At 38.3% G+C, this 23,334-nt stretch overlaps 1 protein-coding gene across 8 annotated transcripts in view; it reads right to left on the bottom strand.

The window, feature by feature from the left end:
• Positions 1–5,726: 5,726 nt before the first annotated feature.
• LOC101442862 (zinc finger protein 596-like) overlaps positions 5,727–23,334 on the bottom strand; it is a 29,317-nt gene continuing 11,709 nt past the window's right edge. For 4 of the 8 annotated variants that reach the window (XM_004452718.5, XM_004452719.5, XM_012523036.4 and 1 more), the window contains 5 exons: positions 16,689–16,779; positions 14,833–14,959; positions 13,787–13,882; positions 13,182–13,264; positions 5,727–10,473 (listed from right to left, as the gene is read on the bottom strand). In XM_004452718.5, the coding sequence (XP_004452775.2) occupies positions 9,097–10,473; positions 13,182–13,264; positions 13,787–13,882; positions 14,833–14,959; positions 16,689–16,700 (1,695 nt within the window). In that variant the 5' untranslated portion in view covers positions 16,701–16,779 and the 3' untranslated portion in view covers positions 5,727–9,096. The remainder of the gene's footprint in view (positions 10,474–13,181; positions 13,265–13,786; positions 13,883–14,832; positions 14,960–16,688; positions 16,780–23,334) is intronic. The other 4 variants (XM_058294771.2, XM_012523037.4, XM_058294772.2 and 1 more) reach the window with 1 other exon arrangement.

Below are 23,334 nucleotides of genomic sequence, written 5' to 3'. Positions count from 1 at the left end.
ACAATAAAAAATACTAGCAAAAAAAAAGTAAGCACAACCACTGACATAGTATTAAAAATATCAAAGTTGAAAAAAAATGAAGGCAATAAAATAGCCAAATATAATTAATAAGAAAATGAAATAATGATAGTTTTAAAGATAAGAAATAAAATATAGGGAAGCAGTTGTGGCTCAACTGATAGAGCGTGTGCCTACCTTATGGAGGGTCCAGGGTTTGATACCCAGGACCTCCTGACCCATTGGTGAGCTGGCCCATGTGCAGTCTGATGCATGCAAGGAGTGCCTTGCCACACAGGAGTGTCTCCTGCATAGGGGTACCCCACATGCAAGGAGTGTGGCCCACAAGGAATGCGCCCCGCAAGGAGAGCCACCCACGTGAGAAAAGCACAGCCCACCCAGGAGTGGTGCTGCACACACAGAGAGCTGATGCAGCAAGATGACACAACAGGAAAAAAAAAAAAGCGACATAGTTTTCCAGTGCCACATGACAAGAATGCAAACAGACACAGAAGAACACACAGCAAATGAACACAGAGAGCAGATAATAGGGGGAAGTGGAGAGAAATAAATAAAATAAATCTGAAAAAAAAAAAGACATAAAATACAGAAAGTTAAAAAAACCCTAAAAATAAAATAAAAAATTGGGGTATTAAAAATAATGAAAAATATTAAAACAAGTTTTTTTTACATTTTCATCACTGTAAGATCTATTGTCCTGTATGTACAGTGACATTTTATTCCATTTACTCCCCTAGTCTTACTTATTTTCATTTTGTCTTCAAAGAATTTTTAGATCATAGTAAAATGACAGAATACTGGGGACTCCCATTTATCCAACTTTCTCCCCCTTTCCCCCCTTCCCATATTAATAAACTTTTTATATGTAGAAGATACATTTGTTACAACTGATATACAAATATTGACACATGGTGAATGATTTACTTTATGGCTTACATTTGGACCATATTCTTTTATGGATTTTTGATGAAATTTAACATGGCCTGTATCATTAATGTCTTTAAATCTAATTAGATTGGAGAACCAATTCCCATAATTCTAGAACCAAAAAATTAAGAAATCTTATCCTTCTGATTCTGTTTCTCAAGAACCACACTCAGTATCAAAATCTGTATGATTCAGGGATTTCCAGAGAAACAGAACCTACAGAATATATATATATGTAAATATTAAGATATTTATTATGGGAATTGACAACCATGGTTAGGCAAGTCTGTATTCTGCAGGGCAGGCTGCAAGCTGGTAATTCCTATGAAGGTGAAGTTCAATTTCCCAGAGAAGCTGACTGGCTCAAGTAGAGAAAGAAATTCTAATCTCTAAAATCCTCAGTTTTGGCCCTTAAGGCTTGCCACTGATTGGATGAGCTCCCTAGATTGATGGGCAATTTACATTGTTGGTGGCAGACACGATCAGCCCTCCATGCAATCATGTTATAGATGTATATCCATCTATGAAATACCCTCACTGGTATAAGCAGGCTAGTGCATGCTTGACCAAACTTCTGGACACCATAATCTAGCCTAGTTGGCAATGAACTTAAACATAATACATGGTAATACTATGTTCAACATTCTGAGGAAGCAAAAACTGTTTTATACAGTAGCATCACCATTTTAATTCCCATTAAGTACAAGTGTTCCAATTTGCTCACATTTCTATTAACATTTTTGTTGGTTTGAATAGTAGCCATTATAGTGCATAAGAAGTGTTATCTCATGATTTTGATTTGCATTTCCTTAATGGTTAGTGATGCTGAGCATTTCTTCATGTGCTTACTGGCCATTTGTACATCATTTTTGGGAAAATGTTATTCAAGTCCTTTGGCCAATTTTTTATTTGGTTGTCTTTTTGTTATTCTACTGTAGATGTTCTTTATGAATTCATGATGTTAAACCCTTATTAGATATGTTTCTAACTACTTTCTCCCATTCTGTGGACTATCTTTTCCTTTCCTGATAATGTACTTTGAAGTAAGTTTTAAATTTATATGAAAGGAACTTTATAGATTTTTATCTTTTGTTGCTCATGCTCTTGGTATCATTTCTAGAAAAAAAAATCATTGCCAAATCCATGGTCTTGAAGATTTCCTTCCATGTTTTCTACATCACTCTTTTTGTCACAGGAAATTGAAGAATATTATAGTGCACCACCATAGCACAGTGCAAAAACATACAAAAAGTGTTCAATGTATACTGAATGATTGAAGATATCCCATAGATTTATAACATTAACCTATAAGAATGGTGAAAAATTATCTTTAAAGTTCAAAAGGAAATGTAGGGAAGTGGACTTGGCCCGATGGATAGGGCGTCTGCCTACCACATGGGAGGTCTGCAGTTCAAACCCTGGGCCTCCTTGACCCATGTGGACCTGGCCCATGTGCAGTGCCCATGCACAGTGCTGATGCACACAAGTAGTGCTGTGTCACACAGGGGTGTCCCCCACATAGGGGAGCCCCATGTGCAAGGAGTGTGCCCCGTAAGGAGAGCTGCCCAGCATGAAAGAAAGTGCCGCCTGCCCAGGAATGGCGATGCACACACAGAGAGCTGACACAACAAGATGATGCAATAACAACAAAAGAAACACAGATTCCTGGTGCTGCTGCTAAGGACAGAAGCAGTCACAGAAGAACACACAGCAAATGGACACAGAGAGCAGACAACTGGGGGTGGGGGAGAAGGGAGAGAAATAAATAAATCTTTTTAAAAAAACATAAAATGTAAGCCAACTTGCAAGGAGAAAAACTCTATTCAACTTAAAGGCATATTAATAGAGGGAGACAATTTGTGATTTTGATTCTGAGTTATCCAGTTCATTCCACCCACCATTTTTCATAGGGATTTGTTAAAATCTTAGCATTCTAGAAAGGATTTTCTACACTATCAAAAATTACCAGCAAAACCAAGTTATTTTTACTTTTAAAGCAAGCTGCAATGATGGACTGCTAGTATTGTTTTGACTGCTGGGCTTTGAAAGAACTACTTTATAGCCTTGCACAACTCCAAGTTGAAGAGCCCTTTCATGTTTGTGGAGATTTCTAGAATGACTTTATAAACCTCCAGGTAAAAATACAGGAACCTGTAGTCTATCCTGATGGAGACCTCAGGGAAGAAGATCTTCCCAAACTCTTCCCTGATGAGAGTGTGTAGTCTATAAATTCTGGTCCACCATGTCACCTGAGGTTTCAGTTGCATCCTACTCCATCAAATTTTGAGTTCAGATCAGAAAACAGCATCCCTAGACTCCAAGGAGTCCTTTCTTCATTGTAAATGATGTCAAGGTGTAGACATCTGGGGAAGATGCAGAGTTCGGAGCTGCAGGATTCAGTCCTTCCATCAAAACAACTACTAAACAGGCAGGAACTGTCTGGAGCAATGACTTAAAAACTCTGGAGGCCAGAACACTGTATAGCATCCAGAGGAGAGGGGAGGAAGAGCTTAATAAACTACAGTAAAGAACAGTAAATTGTATTCTCCCTATGGCAAATAGTGCCCCATTCCCACTCTCACAACAGGCTGGTATGGAGTCCACTCCCTGGCTAGGCTCACCGGTGACAGACAAGTATATAAAAATCCTCTTCCCCAAGAACAGGGGTGGACATGATTACTGATTATGGCTTTAAATTTTTTTTCTATGATCATGGTTTTGGTCAATAAATTTAGATTGCTGGAGGCCCAAATCTGAGGGTAGCTGTTGTTTCAATCCACCCTATACAAAGATAGGAGAAGCCATTGTTTCAACTCCAACCCAAGACAAAGGGGAGACAGCGATTATTTTAACACCCCCCAGACTGGGGCAGAGGAGGTAGAGATTTAAAGATGAGTGCTTCCTTAAGGCTGTAGGGCAGTCAGTTGAAGGACTGCATTTGGTTGGTAGGACAGGAAATTTCACCTTTGGGGAATCACTGGAAAAGCTTTTAGCACCCTTCCTGATCCCCTCCCCAGGGCAATTTGGAGCTGGTATGTGCCCCTTATGGGACCCTGGTCCTGTTTTGGCTGGGAAAGACTGACTTGGGAAAGTCCCCTCTGGGGTGACACTCCTCCCAGAATTTGTCAGTCTGGAACAAAGCTCTGGCCAGCTGCAAACACCAGGGAGGGGAGCAAATGTCCTCAAGTAGTTGAGTGCCTACTTTCCATGTACAAGTTTCCAGATATGATCTCCAGCATCTCCCAAAAACAAATAAAAAAACACCTCTTATTGGGGAGTGGATGTGGCTCAGGAGTTGAGTGTCTGCCTCCCATGCATGAGGTCCTAGGTTCAATCCTCAGAACCTCCTAAAAAACAAACAAACCAGGGAGAGGGAGGTCTGACTCCTGGGAAACAGATGGGTCAAACTCCTGTAAGCAGAGGAACTAAAAAACAACTAACAAGCAAAAGCCTAGGACAAGACAGGCCCAGAAAGAGAGAGACAAATCTAAGCAATGCATTTGCATTGGGCAGACACACCTGGAAAGCGGGTTGACATTCCAGAAAACCTGTCTTATCACCAGCTGGTTACAAAACCAATTCCCAGAGTTAACATTTAAAATATTAAAATGTACAGTGTGTAGTAAGAGTACAAGAGAAACAAAGAAACAGGAAATGATGGCACTTCCATCCAAAGGAAGAGGATAAAGAAAACACCAAAGAAGAAGAGAATGTGGACATATCAAACATGTCTTTCAAAAAATATAAAAAATGTTCAAGGATGAAGATGGATGGGAGGTGAGGGCAAAAATAGTAAGCAAGGTTCCACATCACTCTCTAAATCCATTTCAATTTAGTAGTTATGCTTTCATAAAGCTTAGACTATTTAGCATCTGAATAAGCCTGTTTTTAAACAACTCAACAACTTGAAAAAAGTCTGACAATTAAAACTAATTAACTGAAAAAACTAAGCCAAGGGAAGCAAGATGGTGGCAGAGTAGGGAGTTCAAAGAATAAGCTTGTCCTACAGCGCAGTCAGTCATTAGCCACTAGAAAAATGCACATTACATTTATAATGAAATACTTTAAACCACTAGAATGCCTATAATCATAAAAAGAAAATAATTATTGACAAGGATCAGAGAGATAGGAACATTTGTAATTTGTTGATGCAAATGTAAAATAGTATAGCCACTGTAGAATGCTTGGTGGTTTCTCAGATAGTTAAACTGAGAATTACCATATAATTCAGCAATTCCACTCCTAGGTACTTACCCAATAGACCTGAAAGCAGGCACTGGAACAGATATTTGTATACTCATGTTCATAGCAACATTATTCACAATAGCAAAAAGGTGGAAGCAATCCAAGTGTCCATCAACAGATGAAAGGACAGGCAAAAGGTAGTATATACATATCATGGAATGTTATTCAGCCATAAAAAGAAATGAAGTGTTGGAACATGGTTATACCATGGATGAACCTGGAAGACATGTTGAATGAAATAAGCCAGACACAAAAGGAAAAATATTGCATGATTTTTTCTTATATGAAACTTACAGAATAGGCATTATCACAGATGGTGGTTGGGGAGTTATTGCTAAATGGGTATGAGTCCTGGTTTGTGATGAAGAAAACAGTTTGGAAATAATTATGAAATATATTCACTATCAATGTACTTAATGTCATAGAACTGTCCACTTAAAATAGTTAAAAACGATTTTGTTACCATATGGTTGCATTACTATGAACCAAATACATTGCGTAACATTGTGATTTAAAAAAAAAGTATATGTATCCAGTACGTTTGAGCAGTTTGTTTTTATTCAACTGGTTTTTTTTAGATTTATTCCCCCCTTCCTTTGCCCCTCCTCCACCCCCCACCCCACTGTATTTGCAGTGTCCATTTGCTGTGTGATCTTCAGTACCTATTTCTCTTTTTGTCGTCTCATCTTTTCTCCTCTAGGATTCACTGGGATTCAGTCTCAGGGACCCCTGATGCAGAAAGAGGTTCCCTGTGAGCTGTGCCACTTCAGTTCCTGGTCTCTGCTGTGCTTTACCTTGACTCTCCCCTTTGTCTCTCATTTGTTGCATCATCATCTTGCTGCGTGACTCACTTGTGCGGGCACTGGCTCACTGCGCAGGTACTCAACTCACCACTCGGGCATGCTTTCTCTTCTTTTCCACCAGGAGGCCCCAGGGATCGAATCTGGGTCCTCCCATATAGTAGGTGGAAGCCCTATCACTTGAGCCACATCCACTTGCCCTTTTAAATTTTTAATTGTTTATATTTTCAATTATTAAATGTACAAAATAAAAAGTTAAAAATTATTTTTCACCAGTTAAAATTAACTAGTTAAAAAAAAACTAAGTGAAGTCCAAGAAAAAAAGCTATCATAAAAACCTCATCAGAAATAGGAGTACATAGAGCATAATACTATTTTTGAAACCTATAATCAAGGGCCACAAGGTTCATAAAACGAGTGAAGGTATTTTGTTAGTTCCACTTGATAGGTTCAAGAAGTGAGAGCTAAGATATTGTCTTAAAATAAGCAGCAGCAGTGGCAGTATCATTGTGTTTTATACTTTTATGTGAAAGCATTAGTCAACAGTAATGTGTACTGTAAAGTGTATTTTTAGTTTCAATACACTGCACAAATGATGATACTCTATCATAAACAGGTGAGCAACTAATTCAACCTTTTGAATCTGGGGTCCAGAACAGAAAGAAAAAAACAAGGTATCATAATTGAGACTCTGCATGTCAGAATTTACATAATTTGCTTATTTAATCCTTTTATTAACCATGCTTTTTAATTCATTAGTTATCCAATCAGCAAAGGACATGGGAAGGTGGAGATAAATGACCAAGGCAAGGATAACTGGGATAAGCTGAGCTTACTCAGTGAGGGCAGGACATAGATGGAGATAGCTGGTATTGGTGGAATGTTGGAATTACACTATGCAGATTGAGATGAGCTGTCTTGGAAAAAGGCACCTGAGAGTGGCCTTAAATATCTTCCCCCAAATCAAGGAGTGCGAACTCAAATCTTTGTATTTAGATCTGCATTTAAAAACAAAACCAGAACCTGACCAAAATACTAGATTTTTAAGGAATAACTACATTTCTATTAAATATTTGCAAGGACTAATCAACTGAATGAGCTTAATTCCATTTGTTAAAAATTCCTGCATTCCATATTTCCAAACCACTTCACTAGAGTAATTTTTTATTAATAGATCTTTTCTCAAAGTTCTGATTTGCTAAATTTTGTGTTAAATGGTTCCTTTAGTATCCCTGCCCCACCCCACACCAATTCAGTTTTCTAATGTGAAATGCAGCTGAAGGTTTTGCAAATTTAATTTCAGGATTGAGTTTCCCTCAGTGTGGGAACTTTAATGTCTGACTAAGGAGTAAGTGGTCAATGAAGCCTTTCCTTCACTCATGACCCTGGAAGTTTTATACTGTGTGAATCCTCACATTTTTCACTTGCATTGCTCTATGAATAAAGGATTTCTCACGATTTTTCACTGAATAACTTCCCAGTTTCCTGATACTCAAGAGGCTTTACCTTCCAACCTAAGAATTTCTTCTCATTTCATGTTTTAGTGGTTATTCCTACAGAGTATGCGTGTGTATGCACCAAGGCTGGTGCCTGTCTGAATTTTTGTTCCCATCATTACAGACTGAAGGTGTTTACCCAGTGGATTTTGCTCTTGTAGTCTGTCTGCCGAGCTGACAAAATGCAATATACCAAAAATGGGATGGCTTTCACAATGGGGATTTATTGGGTTGTAACATTAGTTTTGAGGCTGGGAAAAAATTTCCAAATCAAAGCATCATTAGATGGATGCTTCCTCCCTGCAGACCAGCAGCCAGCAATCCTGGACTCCTCTCTCACATGGCACTGCTGGCTGGACTCTCCTTTCTCTTTTGTGTTTCACTGATTTCAGCTTCTTGCTTCCTCAGGTTTTCTCTCTGTCTCTCTTTCCATATTCATCCCATTTATAAAGAACTCCAATAAGATGATTAAGACCTAACCTGGGTCATGCACTACCTTAGGTCCCAACTACAATAGGTTTTATATTCACACAGAAATGGATTATCTCTAAGGACATGATTTTCTGGGGTCAATAAAAGCCTCAAATAACCACACTCCACCCTCTGGACCCCAAAAAGACATATACCTTCCATATGCAAAATATATTCATTCCATCACAATATCCCACAGAACCTCAAATCATTTCAGTAACAACATTAAGTACAAAGCAAGGTCAAAATCAGTTATAGGAATGGTCTGTCCTACGGCAAAATTCCCCTCAGGCTGTGGATCTTACCTGCTTCCAATATACAAAGGAGGGGGAGTCACAGGAAAAGCATTCCCATTGCCATAGGGAAAAACTGGAAGGAAAATGGGGCATAGTTTCCAAACAATTTTAAAAACCTGCAGGGCATATGCTATTAAATTTCTAAATCTGAGAGTCATCTACAGAATGAGGCTCTGTCTTTGGGGACTGATGGAATGGCAGCCCCACCCTTTCCAAGGGTTTGCACAGCAGACATGTTCTTGGCTTGACCCTTATCAAGCATCTGGGTCGCAGATGAACTCAAACTCTAGCCTCCACCCTCTGAGAACACTGGAGTGATGGCCAGATTCTTGCAATCTCCACGGCAGAGGTTCAACCCCCCTCAGAACAGTGGGGTGGTGGTCAATCTCCCCAATCCCTGGGGAATATAGTCTACCCTCACATTGGGAAGGAGTAAGGATGACTGAAAACTCTTCTATATTGATAACAGATATAATGTTTATTCAATGTGAGTCCACGAGTGGGTTTATAGATTAAAGCTATGGCTAAAGTCACTTCCACATGTGTTATATTTATCGTGTTTCTCATGTAATCCAAGATCAGAATATTGACCAAAGCCTTTCTCAGAGATGTCATTTATATGGTTTCTCATCAGTTTGTGTTCTATGTCTATGACCAGTTATTTGAATAAAGGTTTTCCTGCATAGATGACATTCATATGGTTTCAAGTTCTCTCATGTTGTCTTAGGTCACAAAAATGACTGATGGTTTTCCCACATAAATAATCATATGATTTCTCTCCAGTGTGAGATGTCCTGTGGTAAGGCTGGAGATTTGGCTAAAGACTTCCCCACAGAGATGACATTAATATGCTCCCTTTCCAAGGTGAGTTTTCTCATGTCGTCTAAGATGAGAATGTTGATTAAAGGCTTTCCCACAGAGATGACATTCAAAAGATTTCTCTCCAGTGTGAATTCGCTCATGGTTTCTAAGGTTACCACGAAGACTGAAAGCTTTCCCACATAGATGGCATTCATATGGTTTCTCTCCAGTGTGAATTCTCTCATGTTTTCTGAGGCCAGAGATTTGACTGAAGGCTTTCCCACATGAATGACATTCATATGGTTTCTCTCCAGTATGAACTCTCTCATGTTTTCTAAGTCCAGAGCCAAGACTGAAGGCTTTCCCACACAGATGACATTCATATGGTTTCTCTCCAGTGTGAACTCTCTCATGTTCTCTAAGGGCATAACAATAGCTGAAGGCTTTCCCACACAGATGGCATTCATATGGCCTCTCTCCAGTGTGAGACTTCTTGTGCCGTCCAAGACCAGACATTTTACTATAGACTTTCCCACAAAGATGACATTCGTATGGTTTCTCTCCAGTGTGAGACTTCTTGTGTTGTCTAAGTCCAGAGATCTGAGTGAAAGCTTTCCCACACAGATGACATGCATATGGTTTCTCTCCAGTGTGAACTCTCTCATGTTTTCTAAGGTCAGAGCAATGACTGAAGGCTTTCCCACATAGATGACATTCATACGGTTTCTCTCCAGTGTGAACCCTCTCATGTTTTCTAAGGTCAGAGCAATGACTGAAGGCTTTCCCACACAGATGACATTCATATGGTTTCTCTCCAGTATGAACACTCTCATGCTCTTTAAGGACATAACGACGACTGAAAGCTTTCCCACATAGATGACATTCATATGGCCTCTCTCCAGTATGAGATTTCTTGTGCCGTCTAAGACCTGACAACTTACTATAGGCTTTCCCACACAGATGACATTCATATGGTTTCTCTCCAGTGTGAGTTCTCTCATGCCGTCTAAGGTCAAAATGATGACTGAAGGCATTCCCACATAGACGGCATTCATATGGCTTTTCGCCAATGTGAGATCTCCTGTGCTGTCTAAAATCAGAATTTTGACTAAATGCTTTTCCACAGAGATGACATTCATAAGATTTCTCTCCAGCATGAATTCTCTCATGTTTTTTAAGGTAAAAGCGAAGACTGAAGGCTTTCCCACATAGATGACATTCATATGATGTATTTGTAGTGTAGACTTGATTATATTGATTAGAGGATGACTGGTAACTGAGGGTTTTTCCATAATGTTTGTTAACATTTGTTAACTTTTCCGTGGGACTTAACAAATATTGAGTTAATGTTGCACTCTGTATGAAATCTCCTTCCAAATCATTATATTCAAAGATGTTTTCTTGAGTGTGAGAGCTCTGCTTTGGGAAAAGAGATAAGAGGGAGTTAAAGGTTTGTACACAAACATGTATATATTCATTATTCTACTTATGAATTATAGACTAATCATTTAGGAATAGCTCTCAGTTAAAATCTTTCCAATGTTAGTTGCCTAAACATGGTCTGTTACTTTCCTGCATGCACAGACATTTTTTTTTTCACTTCGTCAAGATTAATTTCAATGCTGGGAAACATTTAGACTAATCAAAATGGCACTACTTCACTTTCTTAAAATACATAAATAGTTCATATAAAACTCTGGAAAATGTTGATACTACTACATAACTTCTAAACAGCTCATATCAGATTTTCAAAAGCAATAGCTAATTAAAAACACAAGGCAACAATAAAATATCAAAGAACTTTCATTCACTTATAAGGACATAATCAGCAGCAAACTAAACAAATTAAGCACAAGTCTGTTTTCGCACTTTGCATGTTTAACTCTGCTTCATAAAAGCACTAATAGTTGAGGCATCTTTCATTCAAGTATTTTATTTCTAACATTAAATTACATTTTCTAAATACTTTACAGAGAAATGAAAAAATACCACAGACTGCTTTGTTTGCCAAAAACTCAGATATCATAGAGCAGGGGTTCTTAACTTTGGCTCCAAAGAACCCTTTCCTAGTCACATAAAAACCATGATCCCTTACTAAGTTCACACTATACTGTGTATTATTAAATAAATTTATCACACCCGCACCAACATGTCCCCACAAGAATAACGCTTTTTTGAATTTCAATTCAAGCTCATGGACCCCTTGTTAGGAACCTCTGTCATAAAGTAATACAACCAACTGAAGATACCCAGATTTCCCCATAGTCCCCTATGACTTTAGATGTTCTTTATTCTAATTAACTTATGCAGATTAGGGAAAAGTGATTTATGAGCTGTTTTCATCTTTAAAACCATCTTTTATATATTACCCCTCTTTTCCAGCAAATCTGATGCTAAAATGAACAATACTGCAATATTTCAGGGCCCAAAGCAATTTGTAACCTTAATTTCCCAAATATTAATTTCAAATTTCTGCCAATGTAAACAAAAAGACTCAAATAGTAAAAAATAATAGCAGGAAGGAAATTGAATGAGATGAAAGTTATTTAAGTAGGACTTTATTATTTATGCTATTCCCCCAAGCTATAGGCTCTCTTTAGATTGGCATTAAACATACATAACTACAGAGTTTAGATTTTCCCAGGAACAAATTACATAAAAAATAAATGACTTTCTAGCTCTTTCATAGTTTAACTGTCTCTTAAATATTTTCAGTAGAGGGGAATCCCAAGCATTTTGTATTCTTTAAGGAACAGTTATATATAAATTAACTGCTATGTGCTCAAATAAATCTTGAAGAAACTTAAAATAATTTTTTTTCCCCTAAAAGTGCAATGTAGATTTGTCTGGCAGTCACTGTTCATACAGTAAGAGGACAGAATGCTAAAGACATTTAGTCTCCTGTAAGTGTACAGTTGTAAGATATTCTATATGAAAAAGCAAAACAAAACAAAAACAACAATCATTTAAAGGGAAAAAAATAAAAATGTTGAAGAACATCTCCAACTCAAAAATGACAAATCCAGACTTGAAAAATGCTCATTTTTCTATGTCTTAAAATACAGACCAAAAAAAAAAAAAATAGTGGGAGGGACTCAAGACCATTTAGAATTGAGGTAGTCTATAAAAAAAATGGAACAGAGTGCAATGATTTCACCTCATGAAGGTAACGACTAAAATGAAATTTCCTGTCTTCTAATAAAATATATTAATGCAAAAAATGCACAATTATAAAAAATAAAGTCCAGATTTTCTTCAGGTTTATAATAAACCACCAAACCTCTGTTTAATGCATGTACTTCTAAAAGTTTCTCTGTTTAGAACATATACTATAGAAGTACATACTGGTATTTTACCATAAGAATTATATGTCTCATTTCAAACTAGTGAAGTGTCTTTCACCTACTTATATATATTCTATTTCCATTATAAGAAACTTTTGCAGCATTCCAAATGTGGAACTTCAGATTAATTTTGAAGACTTGAATGTTTTTCAAAGATTAGGCACCTTAGCAATGTTTGCCCTTTTTAAGACCTCAGGCTAATTAATTTTCCCTAAATTCAAACTTTTTAAAAAAAGATTTATTTATTCATTTATTTCTCTCCCCCCCACCACCCCGGTTGTCTGTTCTCTGTGTCTATTTGCTGTGTCGTCTTCTTTGTCCGCTTCTGTTGTTGTAGGCAGCATGAGAATCTGTGTTTCTGTTTTTGTTGCATCATCTTGTTGTGTCAGCTCTCCATGTGTGCGGCACCATTCCGGGACAGGCTGCACTTTCTTTCGTGCTGGGCGGCTCTCCTTACGGGGCGCGCTCCTTGAGCACGGGGCTCCCCTACGCGGGGGACAACCCTGCGTGGCAGGGCACTCCTTGCGCGCATCAGCACTGCGCATGGGCCAGCTCCACACGAGTCAAGGAGGCCCGAGGTTTGAACCGCGGACCTCCCACGTGGTAGACAGATGCCCTAACCACTGGGCCAAGTCCGCCACCCCTAAATTAAAACTAGTCAAAACTTTTTGCTAGGAAGCAATTATTCCCAACTTAATTAGAATCATGATTTTGCTGAATTCCTAACATCCCATTTCCAAGTCTCTAATTTGTATTATCAGGGTTTACATACATGGAGCTTACCATTGACATAAGAGTGGATATATCCTTTGTGAAGATACTTTGCATGGATATATTTTCATGTTTTTGAAGTCCACTTTCCCTGCCTAAATAATTGAAAAAAAATAGTTAGAATGGCATTAGGGAAATTAAAATGTTGAACTCTTCAAGGCCCATGTGTATTTGTTTCAAACACTGACATTTTGGTGTAGAAAGAGTGTCAAATGAAAGAATACTTTAGGAAGTAGAAACATAGAGGACATTGACAATTATCAAATACTTTCAAGATTGAAACATGAGAAAAGTAAAATGACAACTGGAGATAAAGATGGGGAAAATATCCAAGGGGGAGGACCAGGACAATGGCTACTTTGTGAAAATTTAATTCCAGTAAGTACGTAATATCCCTTTCCCTAAAGTCTAAGGCAGTGATAGGAAGATACATGAAGAGAGAATGATATGTGCATGCAATAATGACAACATCTGAGGAATTTTGCCCAATGGAGTAGCCGACATTTCAGAAATTGTTATCATTCATTTAAGAAAATCTGCCGTTGATATTTCCATGAACATACTCACTTATTGACCAGACCCCTCCTCACACAGAATCACAAGTTCCTGGAGCTCACCTGGACTCTGGCCTTGGAGAAATACTCTTCCTTCTCTCCACAGCTCCCCTCCTTGCTCCAACTGTGAAATTATATCTGATTTGCAGAGATGATACCCTATTTGAGGAAAAAAGGTATGTGAAATCTGAGTTTTGTGCAGAATTTTATTATCATCAAGTTTAGGGCAGGGAAGCGGTCGTGGCTGGTCCATGCGCAGTGCTACCACATGCAAGGAGTGCTGTGCCATGCAGGGGTGTCCCCTGCGTAGGGATGCCCCATGTGCAAGGAGTGCGCCCCGCAAGGAGAGCTGCCCGTGCGAAAAAAAAAAAACGCAGCCTTCCCAGGAGTGGCACAGCACACACAGGGAGCTGATGCAGCAAGATGATGCAACAACAAAAAAAGCAACACAGTTTCCCGGTGCCGCATGACAAGAATGCAAGCGGGCACAGAAGAACACATAGTGAATGGACACAGAGAGCAGACAATGGGGGGAAAGGGGAGAGTAATAAAATAAAATAAATAAATCTTTAAAAAAAATATATAGTGATGACCTCTGTTGATGCCCATGCCCAAGTTCAAAGACAGACTATAAAATCTTTGACCTTTTCAAAAAGGAAGAAATTAAATTTCTCCACATTGGAATGAATTTTATTTTCAAAACAACCCAATAATCATAAGCTCCATAAGTTCTATTTGGAAAAAGATTTTCTTATTTTTATTACTGTGGTCTCTACCTGCAGCACAGTGACTAGAGCAGAACAAGCATTTAGACAATGTTTAGTTTACTTAATTATCTATTAAAAAATGTTCACTGAATTTCCAGCACCATTCTGAGTGTTGGAGACTGAGTAACAAGAAATACATGAAATTACGGTCAAGAATACTGCATTTTAAAAAATGGGGTGGCAAACTAATGTAAGTAAAAGGTAAAGAAACAAATTTCTTTCAGGTAGTTTTAGGAGCTATAAAACAATCAGGGCAGAGAGAGTCAGATATGGGAAAGCTATTTTAGATACTTGTTCAATGAATAAATTAATGATTAAATAGGTAAATACCAAGAGACTCACCAACAGAGACTAGATGACTAATATTTTCCAGCATTATCTCTCGGAACAGGTTTCTTTGGGATGTGTCTAGCAGGGCCCACTCCTCCTGGGTGAAGTCAATAGCTACATCTTTGAAGGTCACTGAATCCTAAAACATCATGGACATTCAGGTTCAGACAGGGTGACCCCTACTCATGTGCAGAGTAAAATGGTCTAGATGGCAGCACAGAGGAAGCAATGGTTGTGTGTATAGAAAGTACAACTGGTCTGGAGTTCCAATAAGATCATTCTCCATACTGACTTGGCTTCTGCTTTTCAGATAACTTCATGGAGACATTCACACTTTGAATATACAGAATTCTTTTATAAATAAAGGAATATCATATGGCAGATGATGTGATATATCATGGGAATTTCTCAATTAACTGGTAATTTTAATTTCTAGACTGGTGATTATAAAATTTGCACTGAAAACTCATAACAAAACCCTCTTCCCCCGAAATTTCAAGTAATTCTACAGATTCATGTAAACAATAACCATGATCTACCTTTTTTAAAACCAAGACTACGTTTATATTATTTCCAGATGAACATCAGATTCTGCTTTATGAAATTATTTAACAACAATATACCATGATCTACCTTTTTTAAAACCAAGACGTTTATATTATTTCCAGATGAACATCAGATTCTGCTTTATGAAATTATTTAACAACTCTTTAACAAATGTTGAAAGACACAATGAGATAACATTTAGAATTAGCAAAGACATATTAAATACAAATCATAGGTCTATTATTCATTAAAATGGCAGAGGACGTTGAAGCAATTGTCCATCATTCTGAAGAACTAAACAGATTTTATACAGAACTTAGGATCAGTAAGTGCAGCCTCTCTCAATTCTGCACAAGTGTTCATTACATGATATAAGGACAGATGATTCAGCAGCACAAGCTAGGGGTCTTTGAGACAGATAAACTTGAGGACAGTTCTTTCCTGAGATTTCCTGTGGTATGAGGCCTCCAATACTCCATTTTCTCTAGGAACTCCAAACACCAGTTACTATTGTCTCTCATATTTTCATCTTGTCTCTCTGCTTAGGGTAAAGAAACCTGGTGATAGGTTCTTGTTTCTCCAATTCTTCAAAAATCTCCATGGAACACTTATTTTACTCATTCTACCATACTCCTCTTCAATGCACATTAAAAATTAAGGAAATAATACTCCCTTATCGAATGCTCCTGTTACTTAATTTGAACGAGGTTAATTAGAAAGAAAAAAATGCATGATTGAGGCAAGGGCAGTAAGAATTTTAGTTAACTTTTGTTGAGGTTTCAAAATGTTCAAATATGTTCTACCAAAAAGTTTAAAACTGGGGAAAAGAAATACATGATTCTTCATTGTATCCTCTGCTCTAACCCTCTCTGGTGCTCACCTCAACACTGCTCAGCCCTTATCCCCAATCTGTAACACCGGATTGATTGAATTTACCTGATAAAACCTTTGCCTCCCTAATGGGCTGTAAATTTCTGTTCTTACTCATCTCTCTCTCCTGTGTTTACAATCGTAAGCCTATTGTAGCCAGTATCATGGTATGGGTGAATTATATCCCCAATGAAAAATGAGAAAAAATACACCTATTCTGTGAATGAACAGCCTTTATGGAAGCTGGAGCACATAACTGTAAATACTGGGAAAGTGATTATTTCTTGATCGTTCCCTGACGCACTTAGTTTCCCACAATACTGGGGAAAATTAACTGGAGCTTAGATCTTTGAATATCTCTTGACTAAACTTAGGACATTCATGTCAAAAGAAGGAATCATCTGCTGAAAACAAAGGTGTCATTTAACCAGAAAGAGCAATTTCCTACTCACCTGTGGATGCATTTTCACTAGCTCAGCCACCAACTGTCTTGTCTTTCACTGGTATTTCACTCGCGGAAATGTAAAGCACTAAATAGGCAAGCTGAGGATGGAGAAAGAGGCCATGAGATTCCAATCTTGTCTAAATTTCCCCAAACCTTCAGGTGGGAGTAACCCTCAGTCCAACCAACAGGATCTTGCAGTTTGCTCCAAGAGTAAAAGAGAGAGGACTCTCTGCTTCCAAAGTTAAAAGTAAGGTTTTGGCTTCTCAGATTTGAATACCTTCATTTTACAGATAAGAATATGAAAATAATTTTGTTCTATATGTTAATTAGCCCATTGTTTTCAGTGTTTCAAAACTGATTCATGTCACTTTTTGATTTTGGTCTCCACCTCTAGGAAAACCACTCAAGAATTCCTCAGACTTAATTTTTCTTGGTTTATGCACCAACAGTTGTTCTACGGCCCTCCTGAATCCCACTCCATTCCCCTCTTCCCTGCTCCCCCAGATACGTTTCTCCTCAGTCACTGTGGCTCCTCTATATTGAGTTTCTAAGGATATCACTCCCTCAATCCTGAGTTTTACATCTGTCCACCATGGACCTGGAAATAAACCCATCAACTTAATCTATTTTATGATGTAGTTGATCAACTTAAGGACTTATAACATTTGCAGGCAAAATGGCATGCATGGTGTATATCTAGCTCTGAAAATCCCCTGCACCAGAAAGTAGCAGAAATAGATGGGTCATAATGTTACTTCTATGTCCCCAAATCCACTTAAGAAAATGAGTCTCATAATATATAGAATTAAGTGATTTGGAAGAAATCTTGTTGTTCCAACTGATACTTTAGTAGTCATCGAAATCCTGCCCAATATTATTCATAATTTGCTGCAGTATTCCTGCATTTTATAATTTATATATGTGAAAGCATTTATAAACTGATATGATGATAATACATCAAAGAGAACTCACTTCTTTATACATTAAGTCCAGCAAAAACTAAAAATAGAAGAATAAAAATAAAGTTTATATTGAATGTGACTCAGTGCTTGGGGATTTACAAACATACACTTATTTAGTCCATATAATAACTCTGATAATTATAGTTTATTTACCCATTTAACAAATGAATTTCATCAGAAACTCGCAAAGTTTTAGTAATATAACAAAATTACATTGCTAGAAAATGACACAGCTAGAATTTGAATTTTGTCCTGCCAGTCTCCCAAACTCACATTCTTTGAAGGTTGCACATCTAGGTTTTACATGAAATGCCTCTCACATCAATAATCAGGGACAACACATTGTGATCAAAACCTCCTATCCTAGCTTTTTCCAGTGCATTAACTCCTCTGTCCAAACATTACACCTCACTTAGCTTCATTTGTATTGCTTACTTTACAGATCCCTACTATGGTGAGTTTAAGGATCTCAGGGTTCATGAAGGAAAAGACCAAGCATGGCAATAACATGAAACAAGCTTTAATGGATGCTGCTAGGACAAGGTTGCATGAGAAAGGAAGTCCCTCCCTATAAGAGCCCTTCCAGAGACAGTGATGTGAGGCCACTACCACGAAGGGGAAAAAGCAAAGTGAACACCTGGGGATAAAGGGGAGATTGGAAACAGGATGTTTTAGTTTGCTGAAGGACTGCCAATGCAAGGTACCAGAAAAGTGTTGGCTTTTATAAAGGGTATTGGGTTAAAAGCTTACAGTTCCAAGGCCATGACATGTCTTTATTGAGGCATTATACAGAGATGCTTTCTCACCAAAGTCAGCTATTGTTGATCTCGGTATGTTGCCACATGGTAAAGCAAGATGGCCCCTGCTCTCTGCTGAAGTTTCAGCCTTCCCCTCCAGAATCTACTGTCTTTTGGAGCTCAGCTTTGAGCTATCAGGCATAGGGCTTGTCTCTTTCCAGGTCTCCTATATCAGTCTTGGCTATTCACTCTCTTTCCAAGTTCAAGCTATCAGGCATATAGCAGAGCTGGTCTCCTCTTCAGTTGCTCTGTGGGCCCAGTCTCTTGGGGGTTTTGTGCTTAAGCAATCCTCTCACATTGCAAAATCAAATACGCCAGCTCCTTTTTCCCTCTGTCTGTCCCTGTGAGTCTGTGTATATCAGACTCAGCAAGGGGGCGGGAACTAAACTGGAGTCAAGCCTCACTGTCTAATTCAAAGTCATAAAGTGATACTATCAAGTAATCTAATCAAAGGGCCCTCAACTGAATTTATTGCAATCAAAGGATATCATACCAAGAGGAAAAGATTAGTTTATAGACATAAATTTTCTCTTTTTGAGATTTGTAAAATACTCTCAAACTGCCACAAAGGGCTTGTATGTCTAGATGATATGGCTCAATAGCCAGGTGGGAATCTCTGGGTCAAAGCAGTATGAAAGGCAGCAGCAATTTATGGCCTGCTACAGGGTCTGCTATATCCATGGTGACTAGAAGTTGAGTGCAATTTCAAGAGCAGGCAAAGTAAGCAGGTTCTCAATGGCTAAAATTATGCTAATTTGAGCTAAATTTAAAGCAACTTGGTATGTATTTTAATTTGGCGCTAGTTGACTTTGGATTAATGCTTCTAGCCTGCTGTAAAAAAGTAAACGACATGAGTACCAATTTACCGGGGAGTAAATAACACCCTATTTACTCATTTCAACCCATACTACCAACACCAACATTTCTTATGTCCCCTTGACTATTTACCACATCTGCCAATCAGAAACCAAGAAGAAGTGATTCCAAATATTTTTGCATGACTGCCTCTCAACAAAGTACATGACTAAAATATTGTTCTTGGTCTCAACACAGAGTCACAGCACCTAGTTTCAATATATCTAGCAACCTTAATATCTTGCTAATTAAATCTCACAATTCTTCATAAATATTTCAAACTTTTCCCATACCTTTTGAATCTCATACATTCTCACCTCTTCCCTCACTTTCAATTATTGGGATTACCTTCTAAACAAATGAATTACATAGGCCATAAAGCCTAAGTTACTTCCCTCACCAAAGTCTATTTGGAGCAAGATGGCTGCCGACGTCTGAGAGTGTTCAGGCTTCCTGGGTTCCTACGTTCCTGGGGCTTGCTTTTCTCTGGGTTCAAGGTTCCTCTCTTCCTGGGGCTGGCTTCTCTTTCCTCTGTGAGCTGACTTCCCGAGCCTCCATCTTAAGTCTTCAGCATCAAACTCCAACATGAGAAACCCTTAACTCTGTTCTCTGCCATGCCTTTTATCTAAGGGGTGGGAACTCAATGTCCTAATCATAACTCAATCATGCCCAAGTACAGATCAGATTACAAACATAATCCAATATCTATTTTTGGAATTCATAATCATATCAAACTGCTCAGGGGATTTATCCTAGGAACGCAAACATGGTACAACATAAGATATTCAATTAACATTTTATACCACATTAATAGAATTAAAGAGAAAAAAATATGATTTTCTCAATTGACCCATCACCCTTCTTGATAAAAACACTTAGAAAACTAGAAATAGAAGGAAACATCCACAACATGGTCAATGGCATACATGACAAACCCAGGTTTTCAATGGTGTAAACCTGAAAGCTTTATCCCCTAAGATTTGGAACAAGACAAGGATGCCCACTATCACCACTATTATGGTTAATAATACAAATAAAAGAAAGTTCTTCTCTTTCAAGGTATTAAGTATATGGTGATACATGTGAAAAATACAACTAATGTAACTTGAGGACTATCATTAACAGTAATATTGGAATATTTTTGCAGCAATTCTGGCAAAGAAGATACTATATCAATTCTAATGGTCATCAATGGGGGAGGTTATAGGAAGGTATGTGAATTTTCCTTTTGGAGTAATGAAAATGTTCTAAAATTGACTGAGGTAATTACAGTACAATTTTGTGATAAAATGAGAGCTCCTGAGTGTACACTTTGTATGGATTGTACAAGGCATGGGACAGTATTACACAATGAGTCCTGTGGTGGAAGATGGACTATGGTTAACAAAACAAGTAAGAGAATGTTCTCTCATAAACTATAACAAATATATAATAAAAACACAGAAATGTCACTCCCTCTAAAAACAATAAGCACAAACAGGCAGTTATTGATTGTGGAAGGAAAGCAGGAAGTGATACTCTGGACAGGTAGGGGTGGGGCACCCAAACAAGATCATAAGATGGTCAATGATTCCTCCTTAAAATAAAGGAAAAAAGCTGGGCTTAGGCCTGGGCATAGAGCAGTTAAGAAAGGAAAGTACCTGTCCATAGGGAAGTGGTATTTTAGAGAGGGGAAGGCAGATACTAAACAGAAAAATAAACTGAATACATAGGATGTTAATGGTAATGGAGAAAAATGAACAAGGAAGGGCCAGAGTGAAGTCAGGGAAGGCATCTCTAAGCAGTGAGGGTTTACCCTATTGTGTCCTATATATTTCTGTAATGAGCACAATTCCTTCTTCATACTACCTCATCATATAGCAAATGAAACCAATCAAAGTAACTGCTGGGTCTGCACTCATTCCCCACTTAGTCCAAAAATAGGTATTCTTCTAATATTCCTCACGCTTATAGAGCTTGCACCTGGACAGGAAACTATACATATAAGCAATGAGATAGATCACCTTTTTCACATAACTCTGGAATGCACCTTAAGAGTTCCCAAGACTGGAATTACAGTGTGACCTCTAACCCAAGGAACATGGTGTTTTACTAGAGCCAGGCAGATTCTAGCCACCATATAGGGCATAGTAAATGCTTGGTTTCTTATGTGGCAAGACTCTTTTTACTTTCATGAGACAGAACATACTGTAGGGGCCAGACCCCCTCAAGAGACACCATTTTCTCCAAGCACCCCAAGATGTCAGTAACATAAGAAATTATTCCACTTGAGGCAAAAGTTTCTGGTGTGCTGGGAGCAGATGTGGCTCAAGCAGTTGGGGACCTGCCTCCCACACGGGAGGTCCTGAGTTCAGTTCCTGGTGTCTCCTAAAGAAAATGAACATGACAGTGATCTAACAGAAAATGTCTCAATGAGGTGACGCAACAAGATGACACAACAAGACATAACAAGCAGGGAGTAGATGTGGCTCAAGTGACTGCGTGCTGCCCTCCCACATGGGAGCTCCCGGATTTGGTTCCTAGTGCCTCCCAAAAACAAAGATAAGCAGACAAAGGGAGCACACAGTGAACAGCACAGAGAGCAGACAATGCACACAAACAATGGGGGGTAGAGGGGGGGAATAAATAAATAAAATAAATAGATCTTTAAAAAAAGAAATGAATCTGATCAAGTAGAAAATAAATTTTAAAAATCTCTGGTGCACTAAAATAAAAGGCAAATGAAATTTTTGGTAAAATGGGATCAAAATCGCAAATAACAGTTAAAATTATGATCATGATCCTTCTTTTGTAATTACACCAACTAGCCCTATAAGCCAATAGCCCATTCCTTAAAGGAAGCAAATACCCTTATTATACTCATTGAGGACACTATTTTGTAAGTGGATGCAAGGTATCTGAGGTACTCCCAGCAAACTGGGTTGATTACTGTTCCATTACTTACCCTGTTCCCCAAATGAATATTTTCGATAAGCTTCTAAAAGGAAAAATCTTCCATACCATAGAAACTGGTGAAGAATTGACTTCCAGACCAGAGACAGCTCAAAATACATCATGGAAAAAAAAATTTATCCAAGTAAACATACGGGATGTTCAGTAATTATTATTATACCCTTTGTCTCTGGACCAGCTATACCTGATCCAGGAGATACATTATAAGATTACAGGTGGTATTAGAAAAGGTAGCTTTAGAATTGGAAAAGTATTACCTAGGACAGGGTATTAACTCACTACTGATGAAGTATCTAAACCTCATAAAAGAAGGTATGTGCACACTAGTGGGCCCCCAATGCTATGCAGTTTTAAATGACAATCAAAAGGAAATTTACCAAGAATAGCAGCAGATACCCACATTAGAGAAGCAGCCAGAATAGTTTGTAAATTGTGTGTATACCTCTTGAAACAGATTGGTTTGATTCTTTTTAGTTGGTTCTCTCAGTTTATTGGATGCCTTACAGGATTTCTCAAGGGACTTAACCTTTTTATCGCATTTCTAACAGTCATGTTTTTGTCTCTCAAGTGCATCTTCACCCTCACAGGACAACTGGATCACCGCAGTATGAATAAACATCCTTAGTTGTCATGTCTGCTACCTCATTAACTCTGGAATCACCCAGCAGTAGGAAGCAATGGCTGGGCACTTCTCCAGTGACCCTGAACAACAACCCTGAGAAAGAACTCCTCTCTTTCTCTTGAAAGAGGAGGAACTGTGAATCCTTGCAAGAGAATGTGCTTTGTCCTACTGTATTTGTCCAAACTGTAGAGACCCCATCCTGAGCTCTTACCTAGCATAATGTAATACTACTAAACCAGGGAATGTCCCTTTCTCAGGAGGACTGCATGGCTATCTGACCCTGTTCCATAAGCTCATCACCAGCTTCCCTCAGAACTCTCCCACACCCCTCTTAGGAATTTTCTGTTCCCTGTATCTTTCCCTCTTTAAAAACATTTAAACACATTTAGCCACCTCAGTGTTAATCAGAGCTGAGACCAGCTATTGTTGCTTCTTTTCTCCCCTGCTGTAATAGTTCCAACAAAA

Source organism: Dasypus novemcinctus, chromosome 3, assembly GCF_030445035.2.
Source record: "Dasypus novemcinctus isolate mDasNov1 chromosome 3, mDasNov1.1.hap2, whole genome shotgun sequence".
Classification (NCBI taxonomy): domain Eukaryota; kingdom Metazoa; phylum Chordata; class Mammalia; order Cingulata; family Dasypodidae; genus Dasypus; species Dasypus novemcinctus.
The sequence above is the reverse complement of the archived record's forward strand: the minus strand, read 5'-3'. Positions and strand labels throughout refer to the sequence as shown.